This window comes from Mustelus asterias, chromosome 11, assembly GCF_964213995.1.
Source record: "Mustelus asterias chromosome 11, sMusAst1.hap1.1, whole genome shotgun sequence".
Classification (NCBI taxonomy): domain Eukaryota; kingdom Metazoa; phylum Chordata; class Chondrichthyes; order Carcharhiniformes; family Triakidae; genus Mustelus; species Mustelus asterias.
Window position 1 is genome coordinate 78,176,707 of NC_135811.1, and position 27,361 is coordinate 78,204,067.

The 27,361-nt window shown below is 47.1% G+C and overlaps 1 protein-coding gene across 1 annotated transcript in view; it reads left to right on the top strand.

The window, feature by feature from the left end:
- The window catches only part of LOC144500609 (sodium channel protein type 4 subunit alpha-like), a 204,459-nt gene that overhangs the window by 86,479 nt on the left and 90,619 nt on the right, over positions 1-27,361 (top strand). The window contains exons 7-10 of the mRNA XM_078223811.1: positions 8,613-8,704; positions 11,459-11,725; positions 13,333-13,396; positions 21,616-21,757. Coding sequence (XP_078079937.1) covers positions 8,613-8,704; positions 11,459-11,725; positions 13,333-13,396; positions 21,616-21,757 — 565 coding nt within the window. The remainder of the gene's footprint in view (positions 1-8,612; positions 8,705-11,458; positions 11,726-13,332; positions 13,397-21,615; positions 21,758-27,361) is intronic.

The following is a 27,361-nucleotide window of genomic DNA, read 5'->3' on the forward strand; positions in this document are numbered from 1 at the left end:
CCCTTCATTATAACAGTGACTACAATTCAAAAGCATGCCATTGGCTGGGAAGCACTCTGGGATCACCTGAGATCTCAAAAGGCGTTAAATAAATGCAAGTTCTTTCTTATGCTCTGCCTCAGGACCGCTGCAAACAAAGATCCACCACAGCTTGTTGAAAGGAATGGGCTGAATGTTACCAGGTGTAATGGAATACTCTCCACTTTGCCTGGATGGGTGCAGCTCCAACAGCACTGAAGAAGCTCAACACCAAGCAGGATAAAGCAGCCCTGCCTGACTGACACCCGTTCCACAAATGTTCAATTCCTCCATCACCGACTAACAGTAGCAGCCGTGTGTACCATCTACAAGATGCACTGCAGGAACTCATCAAGGTTCAGAAGGCAGCACCTCCCAAACCCATGACTGCTACCACGTAGAAGGACAAGGGCAGCAGATATCTGGGAACACCACCACCTGGAGGTTCCCCTTCAACTCACTCACCGTCCTGATTTGGAAATATATTGCCGTTCCTTTAGTGTCCCTGGGTCAAAACCCTGGAACACCCTCCCTAACAGCACTTTGGGTGTACCTACACCTCAGGGACTGCAGGGGTTCTAGAAGGCAGCTCACCACCACCTTCTCAAGGCGAACTAGGGATGGGCAATAAAATGCTGTCCTAGCCAGCGACACCCACATCCCCTATATAAATTTTAAAAAGATGGCATTACACTTCTATCATTCATTTCAAATCACGTAACTGAGGAAATGCTATCTGTATACTTATGTTATGCTGTTCCACATGCCTCAATGAATTTACTCGATTGTGGACCAGAAAGATCTTGAAGTCTTTTTTTCCACGGTTTGCTAAGTTAGTTGATTTCAGTTGTGGTGATGCCATGCATTCTACAATTGGTCTCAGTGCCCCAGCATGAGGAGTGGGTGAGGAGAGCAGGCTCGTTGTTAGAAATGACTGACACACCCTAGTGTGTGTTTGGGAATGACAGGATTTGTGTTCAGCTGTGTGCCTGGATACTATGGGGCCTATTTTGGGCATGCTGCCCATGATATTCTGCCCATTAAAATAAATTGATTTGCAATCTCTGATGTGTGAAGCCAACGGGCATATTTCCCGGCTGGCAATATGCATCTGGAACATTGACTTTCACGGATGGTACTTTTTCAAACTCCAATCTGCAACATGTGCTGGGAAATATTCACTAAATGTTCTAACCTTTGAGAGTGAATGAAAAGGAATCCAGTGAAAACTAAGTAATTAGATATTAATTCATTTGGAAAGTGGAAGTTAGTGTGGGAGCTTTTTAAGAATTGAGTCTCCTTTTTAAGTTTTAAAGTTTTTAATTTTTTTTTAAAGCTTATTTATTAATGTCACAAGTAGGTGTAACACTGCAATGAAGTTGCTGTGAAAATCCCCCCGTCGCCACACTCCGGCGCCTGTTCGGGTACACTGAGGGAGAATTTAGCATGGCTAATGCATCTCACCAGCACATCTTTCAGACTGTGAGAGGAAACCAGAGCACCCGGAGGAAACCCAAGCAGACACGGGGAGAATGTGCAGACTCCGCACAGACAGTGACCCAAGCTGAGAACCGAATTCGTGTCCCTAGCGCTGTGAGGCAGCAGTGCTGTTAGAGGCGCAACCCCCCTTCAGTATTCTGGAGAACATGGATTGATCTGAATTAACATATAATTGCACAGGCTTGCTGGTGTTTTACACTTCAGTAAGCACAGCGGGGCAGGACTTCCCCGCCAGCTGGGAATGGGTGACTTCTATCTTTATCTTTACAATTTTGCCCTCTCCTCCACCACAAACTCTACCCAACACCCACCAAATCTCATGAGAACAGACGTTTTTTGGTACAAGTCCCGATTTGAAGTTTCACTCAAGTGAAATATTAATCGAGGAATACCCTGCTGGGAGCAGCTACTTTGTCAGATCATCATACCTGGAATTCTACACTCTTCCGTCTGCTACCAAATTGTCCCTAACTAGCAATGTTGAAGGATAAAACACCGAAATGAGGCATGGTTGGTTGACACCAGTGTGTATTCAAAGATCTCTCCTGAAAGCATTGGGCCAAAGTTTCTCTGTCACATTCCTTGCCATCCGCGTCACTAACGGCCTTCCATTCCTGATGAGGTGATGTTTGAGATCTCACCAAGAATTTTACAGCTACTTTCTAAGCTGACATTTGCATCTCTGTCAAACACACACATAGCTCTGGGTTAAGCAGCTATATTTGAAAATAAAATGCCCAGTGGTATGCACGTAGTGCAGTCTCAGTGCCAGAGTGTACATTCATCTGCCCAGTTCCCCACATAATGAGTTCCGGATGTCAGTTTATCGGTCTTGGGGGATTCTGATCCAACTCTCCAGTTGCAACCATGAAATAGAAGGATGGATTAATCTACATGATGCTCCAGCCATGCAACTCATGCTCGTTCTGAGGCCAGCAAATTAGGCCTCATGCAGAGGGTATTTTGCCATTCAGCAGCGTGCATAGTGTGTGATAAAGAGACTGGGAGAAAGTGCTTTCCGCGTGTTGATTGCTCGTTGCGTCCAAGTAGATTTCCCAGCTTTTTCTCCTGAATCTTGCTTACACCAGCTAAGAGGTGAGGAGAAAGAGGAAAAGTCACTTCTTACCTAAAAGCAAAATACTGCAGATGCTGGTGATCTGAAATTTAAAAAAACAGGAAGTGCTGGAAATGTTAAGCGGGTCTAACAGTATCTGTGGAGTGGGAAACAGAGTTAATGGATGGGATTTTCCATGTCCCATTCGCTGTCCCCCTTCCCCATTTCCCCACCCCCCTCCCCGCTATGGTTTTGTGGCTGCAGAGGCGGCCTGCCATTGGCCGGTGGCAGGATTTTCCGACTCCGCTGTTGTCAGCTGAGTTTCCTCGTGTTCGTACCCTCCACTCTCCAGGAGCCCGCGCAGGCTGTCACCGTCAGCAGGTCTGGAAGATTCCACTGTCCTGAATGGCTGAAAATCCCAGGCAATGTCTTGAGACCAATATGACTCCCCTTTGCAACCAGACTTTGTTTGGTCTAGTGTCCTGACATGCATTGGGCTATTGCTCCAGAGTTAACTGAGCTGTTTAATAATTTAATAATTATTTGCTAATTTAACAGTATATTCTCTTGAGGGTCAGTCTTCTCATATCAAAGATGAGATAACGATCCTAAAGGGATCACTGTGGAACATCTTTGCATGTACAGCAGAAGTACTTGTTGAGACTTTTACCCATGTCCCTGATCCAGTTTAACATCCAATCCACATGCACCACAATGGCAGCCCAATGTACTTTCACCACCACCTTCAAGATCTATGCTAGCCTGCTGATTCCTGGGTCAAATTGTCCACGTAGCTCTCTTCCCCAACGCCTTGCAATGTCTGTGCCTTGGACTTTAGCTCAATAACACTGAGCTGCTGTTTCTGAAGATGCGGACGCTTACTGCAGCTAAAGGATCACAATGCTCTCCACCAACTCCCACATGTTACACCACCTACACTGTCGTCCAGAATCTTACTTTGCTGATGATGTGGAGATGCCGGCGTTGGACTGGGGTGGGCACAGTAAGAAGTCTCACAACACCAGGTTAAAGTCCAACAGGTTTATTTGCAATCACGAACTTTCAGAGCACTGCTCCTTCATCAGGTGAATGCATTCCGAAAGCTCGTGATTCCAAATAAACCTGTTGGACTTTAACCTGGTGTTGTGAGACTTCTTATTTTACTGAGTTAGGTATTTAGTTAAATGAAAATAAGGGGCTTATTTTAAACAGCTCCCTCTTTTCTGCTCTGTGATGGACAGGGAGAGTGGTGGGATAGCGTCTCTTTCTCCTCATTGCTCGGTTGTCAGCTACAAGATGTGTTTAAGGGGAAGTGTTTTAAATCTGTTGAGAATTCTGATTTTCAGAAATAAAAACAAAGTCGTCTTTCAAGTGAGTTTAAATCAAAAGAAAAGATTAGGGCCCGAATTTTATATTGATTGCGTGGGTGATCACCTGACATGGAATTGTGTGAAATCACATAAGAATTTGATTTGATTTATTATTGTCACATATATTTGTATACAGTGAAAAGTATTGTTTCTTGCACGCTATACAGACAAAGCATACCATTCATAGAGAAGGAAGCGAGAGAGTGCAGAATGTAGCGTTACAGTCATAGCTAGGGTGTAGAGAAAGATCAACTTAGTGCAAGGTAGGTCCATTCAAAAGTCTGATGGCAGCAGGGAAGAAGCTGTTCTTGAGTTGGTTGGTACATGTCCTCAGACCTTTGTATCTTTTTCCTGACGGAAGAAGGTGGAAGAGAGAATGTTTGGGGTGCGTGGGGTCCTTAATTATGCTGGCTGCTTTTCCGAGGCAGCAGGAAGTATAGACAGAGTCAATGGGTGGGAGGCTGGTTTGAGTGATGGACCTGTTGGACTTTAACCGTCGTTCACGACTCTTCATAGTTTCTTGCGGCCTTGGATAGAGCAGGAGCCATACCAAGCTGTGATACAACCAGAAGGAATGCTTTCTATGGTGAATCTATAAAAATTGGTGAGAGTCGTAGTGGGCACACCAAATTTCCTTAGTCCTCTGAGAAAGGAGAAGCATTGGTGGGCTTTCTTAACTATAGTGTCAGCATAGAGGGACCTGGACAGATTGTTGGTGATCTGGACATCTAAAAACGTGAAGCTCTCAACCATTTCTACTTCGTCCCCATTGATGTAGGCAGGGACATGTCCCCCACTACGCTTCCTGAAGTCGATGACTATCCCCTTTGTTTTGTTGACATTGAGGGAGAGATTATTGTCATCGCACCAGTTCACCAGCTTCTCTATCTCATTCCTGTCCTCCATCTTGTCATTGTTTGAGATCCGACCCACTGCGGTGGTGTCATCAGCAAACTTGAAAATCAGGTTGGAGGAGAATTTGGCCACACAGTCATAGGTGTATAAGGAGTAAAGTAGGGGGCTGAAAACACAGCCTTGTGGGGCACCAATGTTGAGGTTGATCGTGGAGGAGGTGTTGTCGCCTATCCTTACTGATTGCCATCTGTGGGTTAGGAAGTTCAGGATCTAGTCGTAGAGGGAGGAGCCGAGGCCCAGGACACAGGGTTTGGAGGTGAATTGGAGAAGATCATTGTTGTCGCGCTTGCACATGACATTACAGTCAGTGGTCACACACAGGAGTCTGAAGTGCAACCGCCAACAATTAAGTGAGATTTAAGCTCGGTAAGGGTGCAATTGGTGGTGATTTTAGGTGACTTGTCCATTTTTACAGTTGGCGGACAGGCCTATCGACCAGGCAGTCTTCACATTTTCGCAACAAACACATTCCAGAGTGGGATAAAACGTCTGGGGTGATATAAAATAAGAGAAGATGTTTGAGAGATGAGATCCTATGAGCTCTGCTTGAATTTGCACTGCAGACGCAGTTAGCAGCAGTTCTTTGAGCTTATTTCATTCATATAGTGCTGCAGCTCCCTGAGGCAGGTCCATAGCGGCTGTCAGCCTTCAGGAAGCTCGCTGCCAGTGCCCACCCTTATTCCCACTTCTCTCGACACCTGCCCTCTCCCCGCCAACCCCTGCAGCTGCCAGTTACTTGGTCAGCCAATGGGAAATCACAATTGCCATCCAGTCACATCTGGAAACACATATCCTGTCCTCTTCTAGGCCTGACGAGCGCAAGATTCCATTATTTATTCACAAAACACCTTGAAATGTAACCTGAACAGAAAATACTTCCATGTGTTGGGAAATCCAATACTCGGGACCATGAATATCATCAATAAATCCAAAAAAGAAATTCAGGAGGAACTTCTTTACTCAGAGAGTGGTTGGAATCTGAAACTCGCTATATCTTACAAACATATCTACAAATCTTGTATTACGTGATCCTTTCATGCCCTTAGATCCACAGCAATGCAGTTAACTCTTCATTGCCCTCTGCAGTGGACTAACAAATCACTTAGTTGTTTGAAAAAAATTTAAAAATCTAATGAGAATAAAATTGGATCAACACCCACCTTGACCTCGGCACTGGAGATGGCAGAGTTGCCCAATCAATGCGGCAAAGTCCTCCACACTAATGTGTGGGATGTTGTACCAAAATTGGGAGAGCTACTCCACCCAAGCCACATAGCCGTGCTCACAGAATCGTACCGTGCAGCCAATGTCCCTGTCACCATCCCAGCTTTTGCACAATGCAAAAATAGGTGGGAAGGCGAGCGGTGAGGGTAAAGTAAAAAGTAAAGTTTATTTATTAGTGCCAAAAGTAAGGCTTACATTAACACAGTAATGAGGTGACTGTGAAATTCCCCTAGTCGCCTCAATCCGGTGCCTGTTCGGGTCAACGTACCCTAGCCAGCACATCTTTCAGACTGTGGGAGGAAACCGGAGCACCCGGAGGAAACCCACGCAGACACGCGGAGAATGTGCAGACTCCGCACAGTCAGTGACCCAAGCTGGGAATCGAACCCGGGTCCCTGGCGCTGTGAGGCAGCAGTGCTAATCACTGTGCCACCGTGCCACCCAACACATGGGGTGGAATTTTCCTCTCAGTGCATGGAGTGCTGGCTGAGGCAAGAAAACCACCATGCAGCTCTCCAGCTGCACAGCCAAGTGCACTTTGTGGACACAAAACCTGGGGACATGGTATTCACCATCGTGGTGGCAGGGCTGGGCCTGATAGAGCAGGCAACGCTGGCCCCACAGAGATCGGAGCACCTTTTTAAAGGGTGCCATGATTCATACTTTAAAAAATGCATTACCCCCCCACAAAGGATACAGGAAACTGCCCCCCCCTTACCCCCACAGGCACCAGGGCAACCCCCCCCCCACACACAATGGAGCACTCAAGAGTGTTTGTCCCTGGTGCTGCTCCCTGGCACCAGGGCTGCGCCACCCTGACAGTGCCAGGGCCCTCTACCTCTGGGGGCTACTGGAGCTGGTGGGTTCCCTTTGACTGCTTTATGTTTCTCAAAAGCAGTTGTAAGGGGGAATTCTAAATGTAGCGGGGGGGGGGGGGGGGGGGGGGCGCGGTGAGCGGCAGGGTCGCCTGCTCATCCTGCTAATCATATTCAAATTTATTAAAATGTATAAGACAGGAACCTCGTTACTTCAGCCGCGAGGGGTGGGGAAAATCAGAAAGTGAGGTCATTCCACGAGAATCGGGTTTTCCGATTCTCGGGCGATTTTCCGCCCGCGTTGGCGTTCACGCTCTTGGCGGTTGCAGATACAAATTTATGCCTCAAGAATCTACAGAGGGATACAGACAGGTTAAATGAATGGGCAAAATCTTGGCAGATGGATTATCGGCTGCAATTGACCCGAATTGGCACTAAGTGCCCAAGCCAGCGGGAATTTAAATGTTTCGCGCTGGCAGCGCCTGTCACTTGGAATTCATCCACCTGATAGATGTAAATTCAGGCATCTCTGGACGGCCCAATGTCCGTGTTCACAGACAGGTCCCGCTCCCCCCCATTACTGAAATGGTGACCCCTCCCGCTGACAGGGGGAGCTTGTGGTCACAGCTGCAGGCAACCCCTCCCACTGACAGGGGGAGCTTGTGGTCACAGCTGCAGGCAATCCCTCCCACTGACAGGGGGAGCTTGTGGTCACAGCTGCAGGCAACTTCAAAACAGCTCAGCGGCTTTCAATTCCCTTTCTGTGCATAATCTAGTTCCCTTGCATCATTCGTGAGAAATTCCTCCGTCCACTTTTTTAAACAATTAGCATATCTGGGTTAGAAATTCCATCGCAATAGTGGACAAACAAATTACTTTTCAGTGTTTTAATACAACTACTATTTTTTAATTCTTTCATGGAATGTGGGCATCACTGGCAAAGTTAGCATTTGTTGCCCGTCTGTAACTACCCTTGAACTGAGTGGCTGGCTACACAATTGCAGTTAGCACTGCTGCCTCACAGTGCCAGGGATACAGGTTTGATTCCCAGCTTGGGTCACTGTCTGTGTGGGGTTTGCACGTCCTCCCCGTGTCTGCGTGGGTTTCCTCACACAGTCCAAAAGATGTGCTGGCTAGGTGCATTGGCTGTGCTAAATTCTCCCTCAGTGTACCCGAATAGGCACCAGAGTGTGGCAACTAGAGGACTTTCACAGTAATTTCATTGCAATGTTAATGTAAGCCTACTTGTGACCCTAATAATTAAACTTTAAAACTTTAAGAGTTAACCACATTGTTGCAGCTCTGCTGCCACATGTAGGCCAGACCAGGTAAGGATGGCAGATTTCTTTCCCTAAAGGACGTTAGTGAACCAGATGGGTTTTTACAACAATTGACAATGGTTTCATAGTCACCATTACTGCGACTGACTTCACAATTCCAGATTATTATTAATTCTAATTAAACCAGCTATCATGGTGGGATATCACACAACATGGTTTCACCCCCTCTAAATGCCAGTGTTACCTTATTGCAGTATCACAATTGAATTTAGCTTGCTATTAGCGTACTGTTGAGTAGAAAAGGAAGGTTTGGGTCTCTACTCTCTCACAATTATCACATAATGGTCAATTAAATATTGTTTAAAAATATTAAGTTCTTGGTATCAACAGTGCGTGACTAAACCCTGCTGCTTTCTGTGCTATTGTCATCGAACAGATACGTCACTGAATTTGTGGATTTGGGCAATGTCTCTGCTTTAAGAACATTTCGAGTTCTCCGAGCTCTGAAAACCATCACAGTTATTCCAGGTAGGTGCTGCAGAACCAGCTGTCACTTCAAATTGTCCTCTTTTTCTTTAAATTGTAAAGCACTTTGATTGTTAATTAATAGTCCAATTTGTCAGGTGGTTGGAGCCTGATCATATCCGAAAATAAATAATTCACCGGGGCTCACTGAGATCCTAAATCTGCTTAACAAGAAGAATGTAGCTATTTGGATGCCTTACAGTGGAAAATACATACCTCTTCTTCACAGAGAAATGGGAAAGAGCAGTAATTCATTTCAATTCATTCGTGGGACATGGGCGTCACTGGCTGGCCAGCATTTATTGCCCATCCCTCATTGCCCTTGGTGATACAACTGAGTAGCTTGCTAGGCCATTCCAGAGACCAGTTGAGAGTCAACCACATTGCTGTCACATGTAGGCCAGACCAGGTAAGGATGGCAGATTTCCTTCCCTAAAGGACAGTAGTGAATCAGATGAGGTTTTCCAACAATCGACAATGGTTAATTCCAGATATATTTTTGAATTGACTTTTTTAATCAAATTCCACCATCTGCTGTGGTAGGATTTGAACCCGGGTCTTCAGACATTAGCTAAGTTTCTGGATTAATTGTCCAGCCATAATACTACAAGGCCAAAGTTCATGCAATTTTCTTTGAAGATTTTCAATCATTGTAAACATTTATAAGTATGCCTTCAGTATTCTGAATGATAGTTCTAGGAAAAACAATTAAGTAGGGTTTTTTTTTATATGACCTGATCAAGGTGGGAGATGCTACTGCTGAGAGATCGAATTCTTGCTGTCTCAGCACTCTCTGTCAGCATCAACAGACTGGAACCTAAACTAAGATGATCCTCCGGCATATTCCACAACTTAAAAATCTGCCGACACCTGTGGCTCACCCTACAGGTGCCCAGCCCCTAACTCTTCAACTCCATATACAAAAGTGTTGGTGTCTCACCCGACATCAGCCATCCCAAAGTCCTCCACCAGCCCTGCGTTGGACAAGCACCTACATGTACAGCTATCGCTATTGATGGGGAGATTTTAGAAGTCATTGAATACTTTCCTTAGGTCGGCATCTACTTTTCACAAAAGGCGACCATTAAAGAGGAGATCCAGCATAGAATCAGCCAGCACAGCTTCCAAAAACTGTGCAACTATCTCTTCAACAATAGAAACGTACATAAGAGGACAAAAACTTTAGCCTACAATGCTCTTGTTGTCACTACCCTTCTATATGGCAGTGAGACTTGGCTCACCTGTTAAAGACACCTGCAGGTGCTGAAGGATTTACACCAGCAGTGATAGTCAAAGTCCTGCGAATGAACGCCATCATCCTCACCAAAGCCAATTCCTTCAGCATCGCAACCGTGATCATGTGAAATCATCTCCGACGGTCTGGACAGTGCTTCCATATGCCAAATAACCTGAAGCGGATCCCCTTTTCACAAATTAAGGATTGCACCCAACCTCAAGGAGGACAGAGAAAACATTTCACGGACTCTCTGAGGACCTCACCGAAAAGAGAACAAATTGACGTTGGTGTGTGGGAGAACCTACCGCAAACCATTATCATGTGGTGATGCCCCATCCAACAAGTCGCAATGCAATTATCATAGAATCCTACAGTGCAGAAGGAGGCCATTCTGCCCATCGAGTCTGCACCGACCACAATCCCACCCAGCCCCTATCCCCATGTATTCACCCTGCTAATCCCCCTGACATTAAGGGTCAATTTAGCATGGCCAATCAACCTAACCTGCACATCTTTGGACTGGAATGTGACTGTATAAACTCTGCTTCAGAGAAGTGGAAGAAAACCCCAGTGTCCTTGGGGGCAACTCTTGGGCTCTCTGCCAAAAGATTTGGGGTCTGGGATTGGCCTGTTGAACCAGCTGAGAACAAACTAATCACCGGTCAGCGTCATCCTTAGTTCAAGGGACTGACGGTGACAATGACGTCAACATCAATCACTCCCTTTAAATATAGCTCACTGATAGCTGCCAGGGTAAAGCTTTGCCCCTTCTGCTCCAAAAACATGTCTCAGACCTAGCCTGAGGAAGGCTATTTGTGAAAGTAACTCCCTGTCCCAGATCAACCATTCTGTGATCTCCCTTTGTGAGATTGCCAATTAGTGTGTCAAATACAAACAATTTTAGATTGTGCAGTTCCTACATTACAGCAGCGACTACACGTTAATGACTGCAAAGTACTTTGAGATGTTCTGAGGTTCTGAAGGGTTCGCTATCTTTTTTAAACCCACCAAGAAGTGGATTGAGACCAAATTCATTTTACAGGATATTTACATATGTATAGATTTAGAAACCATATAGATTTAAAATTCAGGGATGAAAGGCCAGGATCTAACAACTGCGGTATCCAATTTCCTTGATTACCGGGGTTTTATCTTACTAATGATAAACGATTTACTGAGGGTAGCAATGGATGTTCCTGCACACAGTATTGGGTTGTGACAGTCCCTAGCTAAGTCAATGCCTCAAGAACTGGAGAAACGAGGAGGATAGAATAAAATGGAATAGAGTGAAATAGAATGGAATAGAATAGAATAGAATTGGCCTCTTCAAAATTGTGAAGAACATAAATTAAAACTGCTTCTTTTCAGTCTAACTTGTTCCAAATCAAAGCAATTCCTATTGAATTTTAAGTGAGGAGGTTATTGGTTACTGCTGCAACTATTGAAACATTAACCAACCTTTAAATCTCGAATAGGCTCAGGATTTATTTTAACCTGCAACCTGTTTTTCTGTTCACTAGGGCTAAAAACCATTGTCGGAGCTCTGATCCAGTCAGTAAAGAAATTATCAGATGTGATGATTCTGACGGTTTTCTGTTTAAGTGTATTTGCACTTGTTGGTCTTCAGCTGTTTATGGGAAATTTGAAACACAAATGTGTGATATGGCCACCGGAAGAACTGCTATACAATAGCACCTTCATAGAGAGTGGCTCAGGGATGGACAACGACACCCTGGTCAGTAATTACACCAGAAAGTTCGACATGTTTGCCTATATTAACAATAAAGGTACAGTTTATGTCATTTACCTGTATTCTGGTTCAATATATCTTCATTCAAAACACGTTCTTTACTTGATTTCATAAATGTTTGGACTGTTAAATGTATAAAAATAAGGGAACTTTGTGCTACAGTTGTCACAATCACAAGCTACGCCTTTGCCATTGTGAAGGCTAGACCCAATTACAAAATCACAGAACACTACAGTGCAGAAGAGGCTCTTTGGCCCATCGTTCTCCACCGACCCACGAAAGGCCCTGACCTGCCCACCTAATCCCACTTGCCAGCAAGAAAGTTACTTTCTTTCATCTAAAATCTACTCATTACTGTGAGCCCCTTTAAGTTATCCTCAACTATCATTAACTTTTCTTTGTAATCTTTTTCCATAGCCTTTTATAAAGGGATCTTTTGTGTGTGTCGGAATTGGGGACAACATCCCTGCACATCCCCATGCTTGCCCACACTCCAATCCCCCTCCCTACGCCCCCCACTCCAGCCTCAACCGTGACGTTTTGGCCACCGCTTGTTGACATTAATCACTCTTGGACCCGAAGAGTCGGCAGGTGTCATTGTGACCCTTTAATGGACTGAGGAGTGTTAATTGGCTGGAGGTGGGATTTCCACCCCTCACCTGGGAAGATTCTGATGGCAAGCGGTGTCCAGATTCTAAGGCCGAGATTTTCCAGTCCCGCCACCTGCTGGGCTTTCAAGTCCCCGCTGAAAGTCAATGGAGTTTTGGCTGGTCCACTGGACCCCCTGCGGTGGGTCCCGCCACTGCGGGACTGGAAAATCCCAGTCTAAGTCTTGGAGTCCAGGACCAGATAACTGCGGGGAGGTGAGGTCTTGGGGAAGGGGGCAAAGTGGGGAGAAGGATGGAGGGGCTCTTGAATGGAGAGGCCAGAGGGTGGGGGAGCACCCACAGGCATAGACCTGGCGTTGGTCGGGAAGTACGCGATATGGAAAGATGACCCTTGAGGGATTTTTGCCACCCCATGTCCCCAGTCAAGGCCTAAGCAGGGTAACCTGCTGGGCCAACATCCCACCCCCCTTTCCCCCACCAACTCCAAATGTGCCAATCTCCTACCAGCCTCAAAATTAATTAATCATCCACTTAAGAGACTCAGCTGGGAGTTGGTGGGAGGCCTCACCTGCATAACAACCTCCCACACCCTCACTCCTCTCAACCCCTGTAAAACCCTGAACAGGTTGAAGGGGACCTGGGAAATTCTTACAGGTGTTCTAGCTTCAAACCTGCCGATTGGTGTCTATAAAATTCTGATCAACGTTCCAATCATCCAATTTCTTTTCCCAGAGAGGAGTAAGACCTGGTCCTAAGGCTTAAAGGATAACCCACTGGGTCACCAAATTCCCAAATCTACACCTTCAAGAACAACCTCCAGTTAAATGTGACGATAAATTAGTTGGTTAACAGTAGATTCCAGTAAAGTTAAAGTTTGGCATGGTAAATGCATGGAGCTAAAGGAGAAATACTAATAACTGGGAGTTAATTCTCCGCGGGCCTCAATGTCACAGTCGCAACAGTTTTTGTTTATATTTTTAAGTCGGCGTGACTCAAGGATGCTAAAAGTTTTTGTGTGTTTCTTTTCAATGTCAAGCAAACCATTACTTTGTCCCGGGTGCAGCTGATGCTCTGCTGTGTGGGAATGGCTCAGACGCTGGGTAAGTTGCCTTCCGTTACTTTTCAATTCCAGCCATAACAATTGCATTGTTGGGCCGGGAAAACGTCAAGCCATGTCGATCACTGGGTCATTGTTTAAATATTAAGCACCGGACGAGTGAAACAACAGCTGATGCTGGGAATGCACTGTGTAAAGTGCTGCTTGACCCAGCATCTCTGTCAAGAGAAAGGCCAGGGGATGATATGACCGATATATGACACGACCACCTGCTTTAATCCATAAATCTCTATCCTGTACACAAGTTTACGGAGAATGTCCTTTTAACATAAAGGGGATTAATTGGGTTTAATTTCCTCTGTGGGCTGTTTTTAGCATGCTGTTTCACACATTTGAGGTAAATTCCCGTCTGTGCTATTTTAGCATAGCTATCAAGTTGTTTTAAACGTCCGTTGTCAGCTGTGACTCAGTGGGCAACGCTTTCGCATCTGATTTGCACATACTCTGGGCTGACACTCCAGTGCAGTACTGAGGGGGTGCCACACTGTCAGAAGCCCCATCTTCCTTCTACTCAGGATGCAATCGATCCCATGGCACTCATTCAGCGAAGAGTTCCCCCACATGTCCTGGTCAATGTTTACCCCTTAACCAATATCATTAAAAGCAGATTATCTAATCATTGTCTCCTGCCATTTGTGAAACGTTGGCTGTGCAAAATTGGATGTAGCATTCCCCACATTACTATAGTGACTGCACTGCGGAAGTATTTGGCTGCAAAGTGCTTTGGGACATCCTGAGTCTCAAAAGGTGTGACATAAATGCCAATCTTTGTTTCTCGATTGTCACAGCCTAACATGAAGAGAAATTTAAAACATGTAAATAATTTAAAAAACAAGTCCATACTCATACTGCATGTGGAGCTAGTTTTTAATCAAACCACCATATCCAGTAGCCCATTAATTCAAGGCACTGTAATAAGGGAACACATCTTCACATACTAATTGTTCAGTTTATTCCTGAACACTTCTCTCCAGTGGGGTTGATGCTCTTCGCCTGGTGTTAGCAGGCTAGTAATTGCCTCAAAATGTTTGAAGTTTATTTATTAGTGTCACAAGTAGGCTTACATTAACACTGCAGTGAAGTTACTGTGAAAATCCCCCAGCCGCCACACTCCGGCGCCTGTTCAGGTACACTGCACTGTACCAGGCCATCTTGTTAATTTGTGTAAATTGTGTTTGTGTCTTTACATGCCCTGTTTGTGAACACAGTCCTCACTCACCTGCAGAAGGAGTTTGAGGCTCCGAAAGCTAGTGCTGCCAAATAAACCTGTTGGACTTTAACCTGGTGTTGTGAGACTTCTTACTGTGCTTACCCCAGTCCAACGCCGGCATCTCCACATCTTTACTCTAGAAATCAGGGTCTCACGATATAATTCAGACCCCGATTGCACTTTCAGGTTGGAACTGGCCAATTCCACAGTACAATGGAGTCAAAATGACCCCGGTAAAGGTAAATGTTGAATTACCCCTGTGACCCCTGGAGGAACAGGGCTACACAAAATTAATCTGGAGCATTGATGTCCCAGAATACACACCCTCTGTGTTATAGCCAACACCAACCCAGCCCCCACTCCTAAATGACCTTCCAGCCGACTGTCCTGACTCTGTCTTGAGGCCTCAATCTAGTGAGCTGCTTTGAGACATTTGACCAGTTTGGCTCCTCGCAGCTCACTTGTTTCGCTCTCAAGTGCCCCTTGTGGGCACTGCTTTGGCGCTGTACTAGGCGTCCAGCCAAAAGTGAAGACTGGTATCTCACCCACTGGCCAAAATTCTCTAGCCCCTCCCTCCAGATGGAGGTTCGGCCGGAAAATCCTGGCCCATGTAATTTTTTCTTTCATTTGTCCATGGGTTTTGGACATCATTGGCATGGCCAGCACTTAATGCATATCCCTAATTATCCTTGAGAAGGTGAAGGTAAGCCCCCTGCTCGCACTGCAGTCCAGGTACACACATACAGTTCCCCAGGGCAACAGTGCAGAAATAATCATGGCTACAATATAGTAAGTAAGAGTGGAACAAAGAGAGGGCAGTCCCACTCAGCTGGACAACAGAGGAAAGGCATTGGAGAATGATAATATGGCCATCCATGTCAAAGAGGCCAAGGAGAATGTAAAGAGTTGGTGCACCATTGTCAGAGAAGGTGATACTTCTGAAATTGATTTGGGCTGTTTCTGTGCTGTGGCAAGGGCGGAAACCTGATTGGAGAGATTTAAACACGGGAATATAGGTCTAGCTTCACTTCCAGTGAAGATACTTGACTGAGTCAATCAACACTCCAGAAGGAAAGTGGATGAATAGATGCCGTTGAAATCAGGGATTGATAACACTTTTCTCCCCAGGAGAAGAATAGAGTCTTCACATTCCTTAGAGAGTAAAGAGGTAGTAGTAGGAAGAAATGTCATGATTGAATAATCATAAAGGGACTGTGGTTGGAGCAGACTACATGGGCTTGGTGGGTTTTTTTCATAAAATAAACTTTCAACCATAAAAGAGAAGCACTAATCCTTACACTCACTGGGTTGGTCACTGGAATATGGAGAAACTGTATTGCAACATTTTTCTTTATTCTTTCTTGGGATGTGGGCATCGCTCGTTGGGCCAACATTATTGTCCATCCCAAATTGTCCTTGAGATTGTGCTGGTGAGCTGCCATCTTGAACTGCAGCAGTCCATGTGGTGTAAGTACACCCACAGTGCTGTTAGAGATGGAACTCTAGGATTTTGACCCGGCGACAGTGAAGGAACGGCGGTATATTTCCAAGTCAGGTGTTGAGTGGTTTGGACGGAAACTTCCAGGTGGTGGTGTTCCCATGTGTCTGCTACCCTTGTCCTATATGAGGTAGAGGTCTCAGGTTTGGAAGGTGCTGTCGAAGGAACCGAGGTGAGTTGTTGCAGTGCATCATGTCGATGGTGCACTGTGCACTGCCTGTGTATCGATGGTGGAGAGAATGGATATTGAAGGTGGTGGGTTGGAGTTCCAATCAAGCGAGCTGCTTTGCCCTAGATATTGTTGAGCTTCTTCAGTGTTGTTGGAGCTGCACTCATCCAAACAAGTGGACAATATTCTATCACACCCCTGATTTGTGCCTTGTGGACAGTGGACCGGCTTTGTGGAGTCAGGAGGTGAGTTACTCTCCTCAGAATTCCCAGTCTCCACCCTGCTCTAGCAGCCACAGTATTTATATGTCTAGTCCAGTTTAGTTTATGATCAATGTAACCCCCAAGATGTTGATAGTGAGGGGATTCAGTGATGGTAATGCCATTGAATGTCAAGAGGAGGTGATGGGATTCTCTCTTGTTAGAGATAGATGGCCATTGCCAGGCACTTGTGAGGCACAAATGTTACTTGCCATTTAACAGCCCAGCCTGAATGTTGTCCATGCCTTGTTCATATAGGCATGGACAACTTGAATATCTGAGGAGTTGTGAATGATGCTGAACACTGTGCAATTATCAGCAAACATCCTTGCTTCTGACCTTATGATGGAAGAAAGGTCACTGATGAAGCAGTTGCAGATGTTGGGATCAAGAACATTACCCTGAGGACCTTCTGCAGTGATATCCTGGGACTGAGATGATTGACCTCTAACCACCACAACCATCTTTCTTTGTGCTAGATTTAACTCCAGCCAGTGGAGAGTTTTTCCCTTGATTCCCATTGATTCCAGTTTTGCTAGGGCTCCTTATTGCCACACTTGGTCAAATGCTGCCTTGATGTTGAGGGTAGTCACTCTCAACTCACCTCTAGAGTTTAGCTCTTTTGTGTATGTTTGGACTAAGGCTATAATGAGGTCAGGTGCTGAGTGGCCCTGGTGGAACCCAAACTGAGCGTCAGTGAGCAGATTATTGCTGAGTAATAAGGAAAGACGGAGAATGAGGGGAGACCTAATAGAGGTGTACAAAATTATGAAGGGTATAGATAGGGTGAACAGTGGGAAGCTTTTTCCCAGGTCGGAGGTGACGATCACGAGGGGTCACGGGCTCAAGGTGAGAGGGGCGAGGTATAACTCAGATATCAGAGGGACGTTTTTTACACAGAGAGTGGTGGGGGTCTGGAATGCGCTGCAAGTAGGGTGGTGGAGGCAGACACGCTGGCATCGTTTAAGACTTACCTGGATAGTCACATGAGCAGTCTGGGAATGGAGGGATACAAACGAATGGTCTGGTTGGACCAAAGAGTGGCACAGGCTTGGAGGGCCGAAGGGCCTGTTTCCTGTGCTGTAGTGTTCTTTGTTCTTTGTTCTCTTTAATTGCCATTTGATAGCACTACATCACATTGCTGATGATCAAGAGTAGGCTGATACGGCAGTAAATAGCTGGGTTGGATTTGACCTGCTTTTTATCCACAGGACATACCTGGGCAGTTTTCCATATTGCCAGATAGATGCCAGTGTTGCGTCTGTACTGGAATGGCTTGGCTAAGGGCGCTGCTTGTTCGGGAGCGCAAGTCTTCTGTACTACAATGTTGGACTGGAATGCTATCAGGGCCCATGATCTTTACAGGATCCAATGTCTTTGGCCGTTTCCACGTGGAGTGAATCGAATTGGCTGAATACTCGCATCTGTGATGATGGGAACCTCAAGAGGAGGCCAAGATGGATCATCCACTCAGCTCATCTGGCCTTGTCTTTTAGCACCAATGTTCTGAGCCTCCCCATCATTGAGAAAGGGGGTATTTGTGGAGTCTCTTCCTTGTTTGATTGGTTGTTTAATGGTGTACCACCATTCATGACTGGATATGGCAGGACTATTTAGACCTGATCCGTTGTTGGGGGGTTGCATGCTGCTTTGTAGCTTCACCAGATTGACACCATATTTTTAGGGTGCCTGGTACCGCTCTTGGCATGTCCGCTTCACTGAACCAGGGTTGGCCCCCGACTTGATGGTAGTGGTAGAGCGTGGGGATATGCCAGGCCTTGAGGTTACAGCTTGAGGTCTGTCCTGTCGGTGGGACCGGACATGGTCTGTTAAGTATGACTCCATGAGTATGCCAAGCTGGTGTTTGACTAATCCAGGGGACAGCTCTCCTAATTTTGGCACAAGCCCTCAAATGTCAATGAGGAGGATTTTCATGGTCAGCAGGGCTGGGTTTGCTGTTGTTGTTTGCAGTGAATAGGATCATAGAATCCTTACAGTGCAGGAGAAGTCATTCGGTCCATTGAATCTGCACCAGCTCTCTGACAGAGCATCTTACCAAGCCCTCACCCCGCTCTATTCCTGTAGCCCTACACATTTACCATGGCTAATCCACCTAACATGCACATCCTGGAATGTGTCCCAAGATGTGTAGGTTAGGTAGATTAGCCATGGCAAAACGTGTGGGGGTTTGAGGATAGGGCCTGGGTAAGACACTAGAGTTGGAGCAGACTCAATGGGCTGAATAGTCTCCTTCCTCACTGTAGGGATTCTATGATTCCACATAACACCTCTGATAAGGAAGTGTAATTGGGTGGGAGTTTCAGCTGCCCAGACATTGACTTTGTCCCAGATTATACATGGCCACACACCTGCTGAGACATCCACACAGAATAACAGGTAATACTGAGGGTGGCTGGTGAAATAAGCACAGTTAATTTTTTATGCTCTGAACTGTGAAAGGATCGAGGCAGCTTTTTTAAAGGTAATAGATGTTTCTCAATTTAATTGATTAAAATTTACCTCTGGAAGTCTTGTGGCCTTCCAAAAGTGCAGTACAGGATTTATTCTTGCCTTCAGCAGTTGTAGTCCGGGTTGGAATTTTAGTGTGCTGGATTCTAGCTGAGATTCTTGATCCCAACTGCATGGGCAATCCGCCCATTGTGTGCCCTCCCACATCCCTCCCACTGGAATTTATGACCAATGTATTCAGGCTATGTCCAGGACTATTTTAATGGGCTCATTTTATCATTGTATTTCCACCTGCCTAATTTTTGACACAGGCTTTTTCAGTTAGGCAGGGTGAATGGTTGATCGAAGAGTGAAGTGTACTTACTTCATTCTGGGGATTTATGACGTCAAATAAAATGTTAGCATTACTTTAATTTCACCTTATAACCTCCAGTCAGTTGAGGGAAGGTCTTGTGGCGCAGTGAGTAGTTGCTGCTTCTGAGACAGGAGCTCTGAGTTTGAGTCTCTCTCCAGGACTTGATAGCCAAGGAAAGTGTATTCATAATGTGGTCAAACAAGTGCCAACCTGTAAAATCTGTCCAAACATACCAATGGCTTGCGGTAAGAGTGGAAGAGAGTCCTAGTCAGCCGTGCTTGATGTGGAGTGGCGCTTCTCAAGCCCCTGGTGACACACTAAGGACCAGTTCTGTGAATTGCCAGCTATGGAAACAGATAGAAATCTGCCTTAGTACATCATTGGGTGCAGGAAGGGAATAGAATAAGTCAGTTGAGGGTCAGGTCTAGAACTCTCTGTAAAAGCACAATAATTGGTTAGTTTTCAGTACTTCATAGAAACCCTACAGTGCAGAAAGAGGCCATTTGGCCCATCGAGTCTGTACCGACCACAATCCCATCCAGGCCCTACCCCCATATTCATACATATTTACCCGCTAATCCCTCTAACCTGCACATCTCAGGACACTAAGGGGCAATTGTAGCACGGCCAATCAACCTAACCCACACATCTTTGGACTGTGGGAGGAAATCCGCGCAGACACGAGGAGAATGTGCAAACTCCAATCAGACAGTGACCCAAGCCGGGAATCGAACCCAGGTCCCTGGAGCTGTGAAGCAGCAGTCCTAACCACTGTGCTACCGTGCCGCCTTCTGCCTATCTGCCTTCTCCCTGTAACGTTGTTAATCTTTGCCAGGATTCTCCAGCCTCATCCACGGCTGGGATTCCACAGTCCCGCTTCTGTAAATGGCGATTTGAATGAGTGACAAATTCTCCCTTCTTGCTGGCAGCAGCAGCGGGGCAAACAAAACTGAAGATTTCTAGCTGCACTGAATTTGGAAGTATCTCTACAGCTAATCTAGGAATCAGGCCACAAAAATAAAATGGCCAGTTGTCCCGTGGATCTGGCTACAAGGGCCTAGATTGAGATCACAAGTTCCAGTTTGAGATTCGCAACAAACTTCAATTCCATCTGCAGTGACTGTAAAAAGAAAACTTGTAGAATGCGTTGATTGTTAAATACACGGGGCAGGATTTTCTGGCCCGTCCTGCTAAAGGGGTGGAGGATCCATTCAATCCTCAAAATAGACGGAGACAGCACTGGGACAATGTATTTATTTTATTGAACAGAACTTAAAATTAAATCATTACAGAAAGCGAACAGAAAGAGAAAAACTGGAGAGAGAGAGAGAGAGAGAAACTGGCTTTTTCAACCAGTCCTGTACTGATCAAAGCAGAACTCCAAACAGACTGAACAGGTCTCAAAAACAGACTGCTAGCTGAACACACAGTTCTACAGTATATCAATCCTGATCTCGCGGCCTCGCAGGTTTTGTTTATGAAAAACTTTGTCTGGCTTATGAAAAGCCTGTTTTTGCTTGCATTGTACTTTCAAAAATGCAGTCAATTTCCCAGCTAACCCTTCTGAGTTTTGAAATGTAGTCAATTTAGCTTTACAATGTCGTCAAGTTAGTTAATTCCCAGTCTAGCATTTAAGTGTAATTGCACAGGCAGAAATATCTTAAAATGAAGTCTTTGCATAAACAAAGCAAACCATACACAGCCTCAACAAGGGAACAGTGACGGGATGGACAAGTCACACAGAGCGCGGTAGACATTGGTGGGACAGGAAGATCCTGTCAGTGACCAATGGCGAACCAAGGAGGGGGGGGGGTGGCAGGCAGGGGACAAGAGTAGGAGGGCAGAAAATCTCACCCATAATCTAAGACTGCATTTCAGTGCAGTACTGAGAGAGTGCTGCATTGTTGAAGGTGTTGTTTAATGGATGAGGTGCCAGGGTGAGGTCCCTGTTTACCTGTTCAAGTGGACGGAAAAGGTTCGGTGATTCTATCTGAGGAATGGCAGAAGAGTTCTCCCAGTTTCTTGGTCAATATTTATTCCTTAGCCTATGCCACTGGAACAGATTACTTGCTTATTTACCTCATTGTTGTTTGCGAGGCCTTGCTCTATGCTGCTTTTGCCAACATCCCGCCAGTGATTGTGGAATTCTTTAGGATGTCTTCTTTGTTGCTAGTGATGTGTGTCAGCTATCATGTCAGCTCTCTCTGATATTAATTCTTCTATAATTGCTGCCTTTTCCAGGACGTGTCCAGAAGGTCATACGTGTATGAAAGCAGGGAGAAATCCAAATTATGGCTACACCAGTTATGATACCTTTAGTTGGGCATTTCTGTCACTTTTTCGACTCATGACACAAGACTACTGGGAAAACCTCTTCCAATTGGTAAGTACTGGCAGCCATTGTACTTTGAAAAAAAATGGTTTTGTCAGAGGAACTGACAAAGTAATATGAGCTCCCCTTGTATACAAATCAACCAGTTATGGCACAGCCTGGTGTATAATTCCAGATACAATCCTTGCTTCTCTCTCTGTCCCCACTCTCATATTGCTTTAGAATTTCAACCTTCTATAGCACTTACTATTTATTTCTTTATTTCTCCTTCATTCTTTTTCCCCGTCACTCTTTTATTTACTTCCCTCTTTTCCCCGCTTCACTGCAGTAGAATATGCAGGAACATTGCCAGATTTAATTGAATGGTTTTTTGCAAGGAATGCATTTCTCTTTCTCAAGAGTCCTCAAAAGAAAGTAATTTATTTGGTTGCATTAACTTACTGTTTGATACCTGTTGTTTTATTTGATTTACAAGCATTCGGAATAGGAGCAGAAGGAGGCCATTCGGCCCGTCAAGTCTGCTCTGCCATTCAATAAGATCTTGGCTGATCCGATTTCCACTTCCCAAATACCCCCGATAATCTTTGAATTCCTTTCCTATCTATCTCTGCCTTCAAAATATTCAGTTACCCCTGCCTTTGGACATAGAGAGTTCCAAAGTTGCACAATCCACTAAGGGAAAAACATTTCTCCTCATCTCTGTCCTATAAGGGTGACCCCTAATTTTAAAACAGTGCTCCCTAGTTCTGGATTCACCCACAAGAGAAAATGTCTTTTCAATGTCTACCTAGTCAATGCTGTTCAGGATCTTATAAACTTCAATCAAGTCATCCCTCACTCTTCTAAACTCCAGTGGAAACAAGCTCAGCCAGTCCAACCTTTCTTCATAAGACATACCGCTCATTGCAGGTTTCTATCCAGTAAACTCCTCTGAACCGCCTCCAGTGAACTTACATCCTCCCTTAAATATGGAGCCCAAAACTATTTGAGATGTGGCCTCAACAATGTCCTGTATAACTGAAGCATAACATCCTTACTTTTATGTTCCAATACTCTCTTAATAAAATATACCATTCCATTAGCCTTCTTGATTGGGGGCGGGGCCTATTGGGGGGGGGTGATCAGTGGGGGGAGTGACCGGCTGCCACTCTGCAAGTGGGATCAGTGAGCGAGGAGGGGAGGAGGTGACCAGGGCTGGCCATGGTGGGGGGTGGGGGGTATCAGGCCAGGTTATCGAGATGGGGCGGGGGGGGGTCGGAGCTGGCTGGGAGTGGCAGGTGGAGGAGATCGAGGCTAGCAGTGTGCGGGGGGGCGGTGCCTGATAGGCCAGCGATCAGGTTGTGGGGGAGTCTGGAAGGCCAGCGATCTAGTTGTGCAAGACCCCATGGGGATCAGCAGGAGGCCGACGATGGGGCTGGGGGTGGAGGGTCGGGGGGGGGGATTGTGGGGGGGCCAGTGTGCATGTGCCGATCTGCACACTGACAGTGCTATGTTGTCAGCCTCTCGGGTGGGAATAGACCCTGCCCCCTATTCACCAGAGTGAATTACACTGAGGCATTCTGCAATGCTCAGAATGTCGGAGATGTGGGCCGATTCTCCCAAAAGTGCTGAATTGGCGAAAAAACTGGACTAGTCTAAATCCCGACTCTTTTTTCAGTTTAATTTTGGATCCGAATCTCCCACTCTGTGCAATGCAGAGGTTACAATCGTGAATCTCATTGAACACTCGGGGATGGGGCCTAATCGCGCCGGAGTCTAACAGCTCTGGAACTCTGCGCATGCGCAGTGGCCCTGATCTGTCAGTCTCCCCATTTGCTGACCAGCTCGATCGCTGGCCAGCCCAGGACCCCCACACTGCTGCCCCTCCAGCCACCCTCCCCATGGCCCCCACAAGCATTCCTGGGCCAGAACCAACCCCCCCCTGCCTCAGAGCACCCCGATGTCCAGCCCTCCACACTCCAGCAGTGGCGATCCCCCCACTCCCCCCTCCACCCTGGCAGACCCCTCGCCCGCTGACCCCCCCCTTCCCCCAGGAGGTAACCCCCCACTGGCAGACCACCCCCCGGGAGGCAGACCCTCCCATCCCCCCCCCCCCCCCCCACCGGCAGACCACCCCCCGTGAGGCAGAACCCCCCAGACCCCCTCCCCCACCGGCAGACCACCCCCACCCTCCAGTCTGCCCTGATCACTGGCCTCCCTCCAGTCCTGACCGATCCCAATGCAGAATGAAAGCAGGACCCCCCCCACCGATCGCCCCCAAAGCCCGCCCACAATTGGCCCTGCCCCCTTGGCCCCACCCCCTTGGCAATGCCTGATGCCCAGTGTGCAGTGCCAAGGTGCCCACTGGGCATGAGCATTTTGCCCCTTGGGCAGTACCAGGGGGCACAGGCTGGCACTGCCAGGGTGCCCATGCCCGGGGCACCACCCCCCCTGCTGCCCTACCCCCTAGTGGGCCCTAAATTCCCCCCCTTCACTCCAGCGGGGTCTCCCGCTAGTTAGAACCATAGAACCATAGAAAATTACAGCTCAGAAACAGGCCTTTTGGCCCTTCTTGCCTGTGCCGAACCATTTTATGCCTAGTCCCACTGACCTGCACTTGGACCATATCCCTCCACACCCCTCTCATCCATGAACCCGTCCAAGTTTTTCTTAAATGTTAAAAGTGACCCCGCATTTACCACTTTATCCGGCAGCTCATTCCACACTCCCACCACTCTCTCCGTGAAGAAGCCCCCCCTAATATTCCCTTTAAACTTTTCTCCTTTCACCCTTAACCCATGCCCTCTGGTCTTTTTCTCCCCTCGCCTCAGCGGAAAAAGCCTGCTTGCATTCACTCTATCTATACCCATCAAAATCTTATACACCTCTATCAAATCTCCCACTCACCTGACGAAGGAGCAGCGCTCCGAAAGCTAGTGGCGTTTGCTACCAAATAAGCCTGTTGGATTTTAACCTCGTGTTGTGAGACTTCTTACTGTGTTCACAACTTAAGCCCATTCTGTTTTAATGAAAGTGCATTTGTTGTGTCAAAATAAAAGGACCTTGCCTTATCGTTTAGCATCCAGCGCTCCAAGGAAACCCAGGACTGAATTTTTCAGATGAGACCTATTGTTCCAGTCCCCCCACTCCCCTCCCACCCATCACCTCATTACAAAACTTGGTTTCAAACTGGCCAACTTCAAAAAAGTTGGCACAGCAGCGCTAACATGTCGGGGGTGGCCTTAATGAGGTGAGAGCGACAACTCTGCCCCTCAGTGGGCAGAAGACCCACCCTTGAGAGCAGCGGCCAATCTGATTGGCTAGCAGCTCTCGCAGCCCCAGTGGCTCCAGAGCTCAGTAGTGGCCATTGCTGGGACTGCAAGCAAACCCCAGGAAGAACAATGGACCCCAGACTCAGATAAGTCTTGGACTTTCAGGACAGGAAGGAGTCAGACACCCTAAAGAGGGGGCTTGTTGGGGCAGGTTTTGGAAGCCAAGTGGGGAGGCACAAAGATGTGGTTGGGGGGCGGGGGGGGAGTTGTGGGGTGGGGGGGGGGTTCGTGGAGAGCAGGTGTCATCGTGGATGGAGTGCCTCTCACATACCGCACACAGGGCACTCCCTGTTGGATGTACCTCCTTTTCCTTAACACCTTTTAACCAATTGAATTGGGAAGTAAACAAGGCTACCCACATCCACCCACCTGCACACACTGACCATATTATGGAGTGGGGATGTCTAATACTTGGGTCAATTAGCTTCTGAACAAGCCCAATTGCTCCTTAATTATTATTTTTTAAATGGCGGACAGGATGCTGATTTTGGCATCACCCATCTACAGTTTTTTGGGGACTGAGTCAGGAGTGGGTGGGAAGGTGGGTGGGCTGCTAGTCATCAGATTTTACATGCCTCCCCAACCTACCGAAATCACGCCTGCAGGGAGACCATTAAGAGGATAGTCAGCTGGGGGCCCCTCGCATTGTGAGACCTCTAGATCTTATCATTCCAAAACATACCCGTCCTGCTTCCCATGTCCTACTCTTGTGTCTCACTCACCCAGCATTCCTGTGCTCACTTGATCTAAAGTTTCCCTAAAAGAGTTTTCCTTAAGAATGACGCAACAGGTGGGAACAACGGGGGGGAAGCCACTTGACCTAAAGATGTTTTCCTCCGCCATATTTTTAGGGTCATAGGCAAAAAGGTTAAATGTATGCATGCTTTCAGCTTCCGTGGTACAGATTCTCCTGAGTTGAAAGCTCAAATCAAAAGTTAGTAGCATTAGTGGTCGGCACGGTAGCACAGTGGGGGCGGCACGGTAGCACAGTGGTTAGCACTGCTGCTTCACAGTTCCACGGACCTGGGTTCGATTCCTGGCTTGGGTTACTGTCTGTGTGGAGTTTGCACATTCTCCTCGTGTCTGCGTGGGTTTCCTCCGGGTGCTCCGGTTTCCTCCCACAGTCCAAAGATGTGCGGGTTAGGTTGATTGGCTATGCTAAAAATTGCCCCTTAGTGTCCTGAGATGTGTAGGTTAGAGGGATTAGCAGGGATATGGGGGTAGGGCCTGGGTGGGATTGTGGTCAGTGCAGACTCGATGGGCCGAATGGCCTGTTTCTGCACTGTAGGGTTTCTATGATTTCTATGATTCTATGATTTCTACGATAGGTCATTGGGCAGCACGGTGGCACAGTGGTTAGCACTGCTGCCTCACAGCACCCAGGACCCTGGTTCAATTCCGGCCTTGGTCACTGTCTGTGTGGAGTTTGCACGTTCTCCCCGTGTAATTTTGGGTTTAAAATCGGAGGTTTTTTTCAAAACCGGAAGTAGGCCCAGGAGAGGCCTGGGGAAGTTTTTGGAGGGTTTAAAAGCGCACCAAAGTATACAGCGGGCAGCATCGTAGCGGGCAGCAGAGTGAGTGGGAAGTTGAGTGAGCTGTCAGGGCTTTGGCTCACAGGGCTTGGACGAGCAGGGGTGAGTTTTTGTTTCCTTACATTCTTATTAACTTTTCACTGTCTTACTTGACATAAAGTGTCCAGTATGAGTGTGAAACCAGTGTGTTGTTCCCAGTGTAGGATGTGGGAGGTCCTGGAGGCATCTGGCCTCCCGGACATCCACATCTGTGAGGGGTGTGTCGAGCTGCGGTTCCTGAGGGCCCGTGTTAGGGAGCAGCTCGAGGATCATAGGCTGATGAGGGAGAATGAGGAGGTGATAGACAAGAGCTATCATCAGGTGGTCACACCAGGGCCACGGGAGGAGGCCAAGTGGGTGACGGCCAGGAAGGGTAAGGCTAGGGTGGTTGAGAGCACCCCGGTGGATTTGCCCCTGCACAACAAGTACTCCTGCTTGAGTACTGCTGGGGGGGACAGCCCGCCTGGGGGAAGCAGCAGTGGCCGTGTCTCCGCAGTGGAGTCCAGCCCTGTAACTCAGAGGGCTAAGGAAAAGAGGAGGAAGGCGGTATTAATCGGGGACTCGATGGTGAAGGGGACAGACAGGCGTTTCTGCGGAGGTAGGCGGGAGTCTCGCATGGTGGTCTGCCTCCCTGGGGCCGGGATCCAGGATGTCGCTAGTCGCATCCCGGAAATCCTGAGGTGGGAGGGAGAGGAGCCTGAGGTAGCCGTACATATTGGTACCGCTGATGTGGGTAGGAAGGGAGAAGGGGTCATGAAAAGGGAGTACAGGGA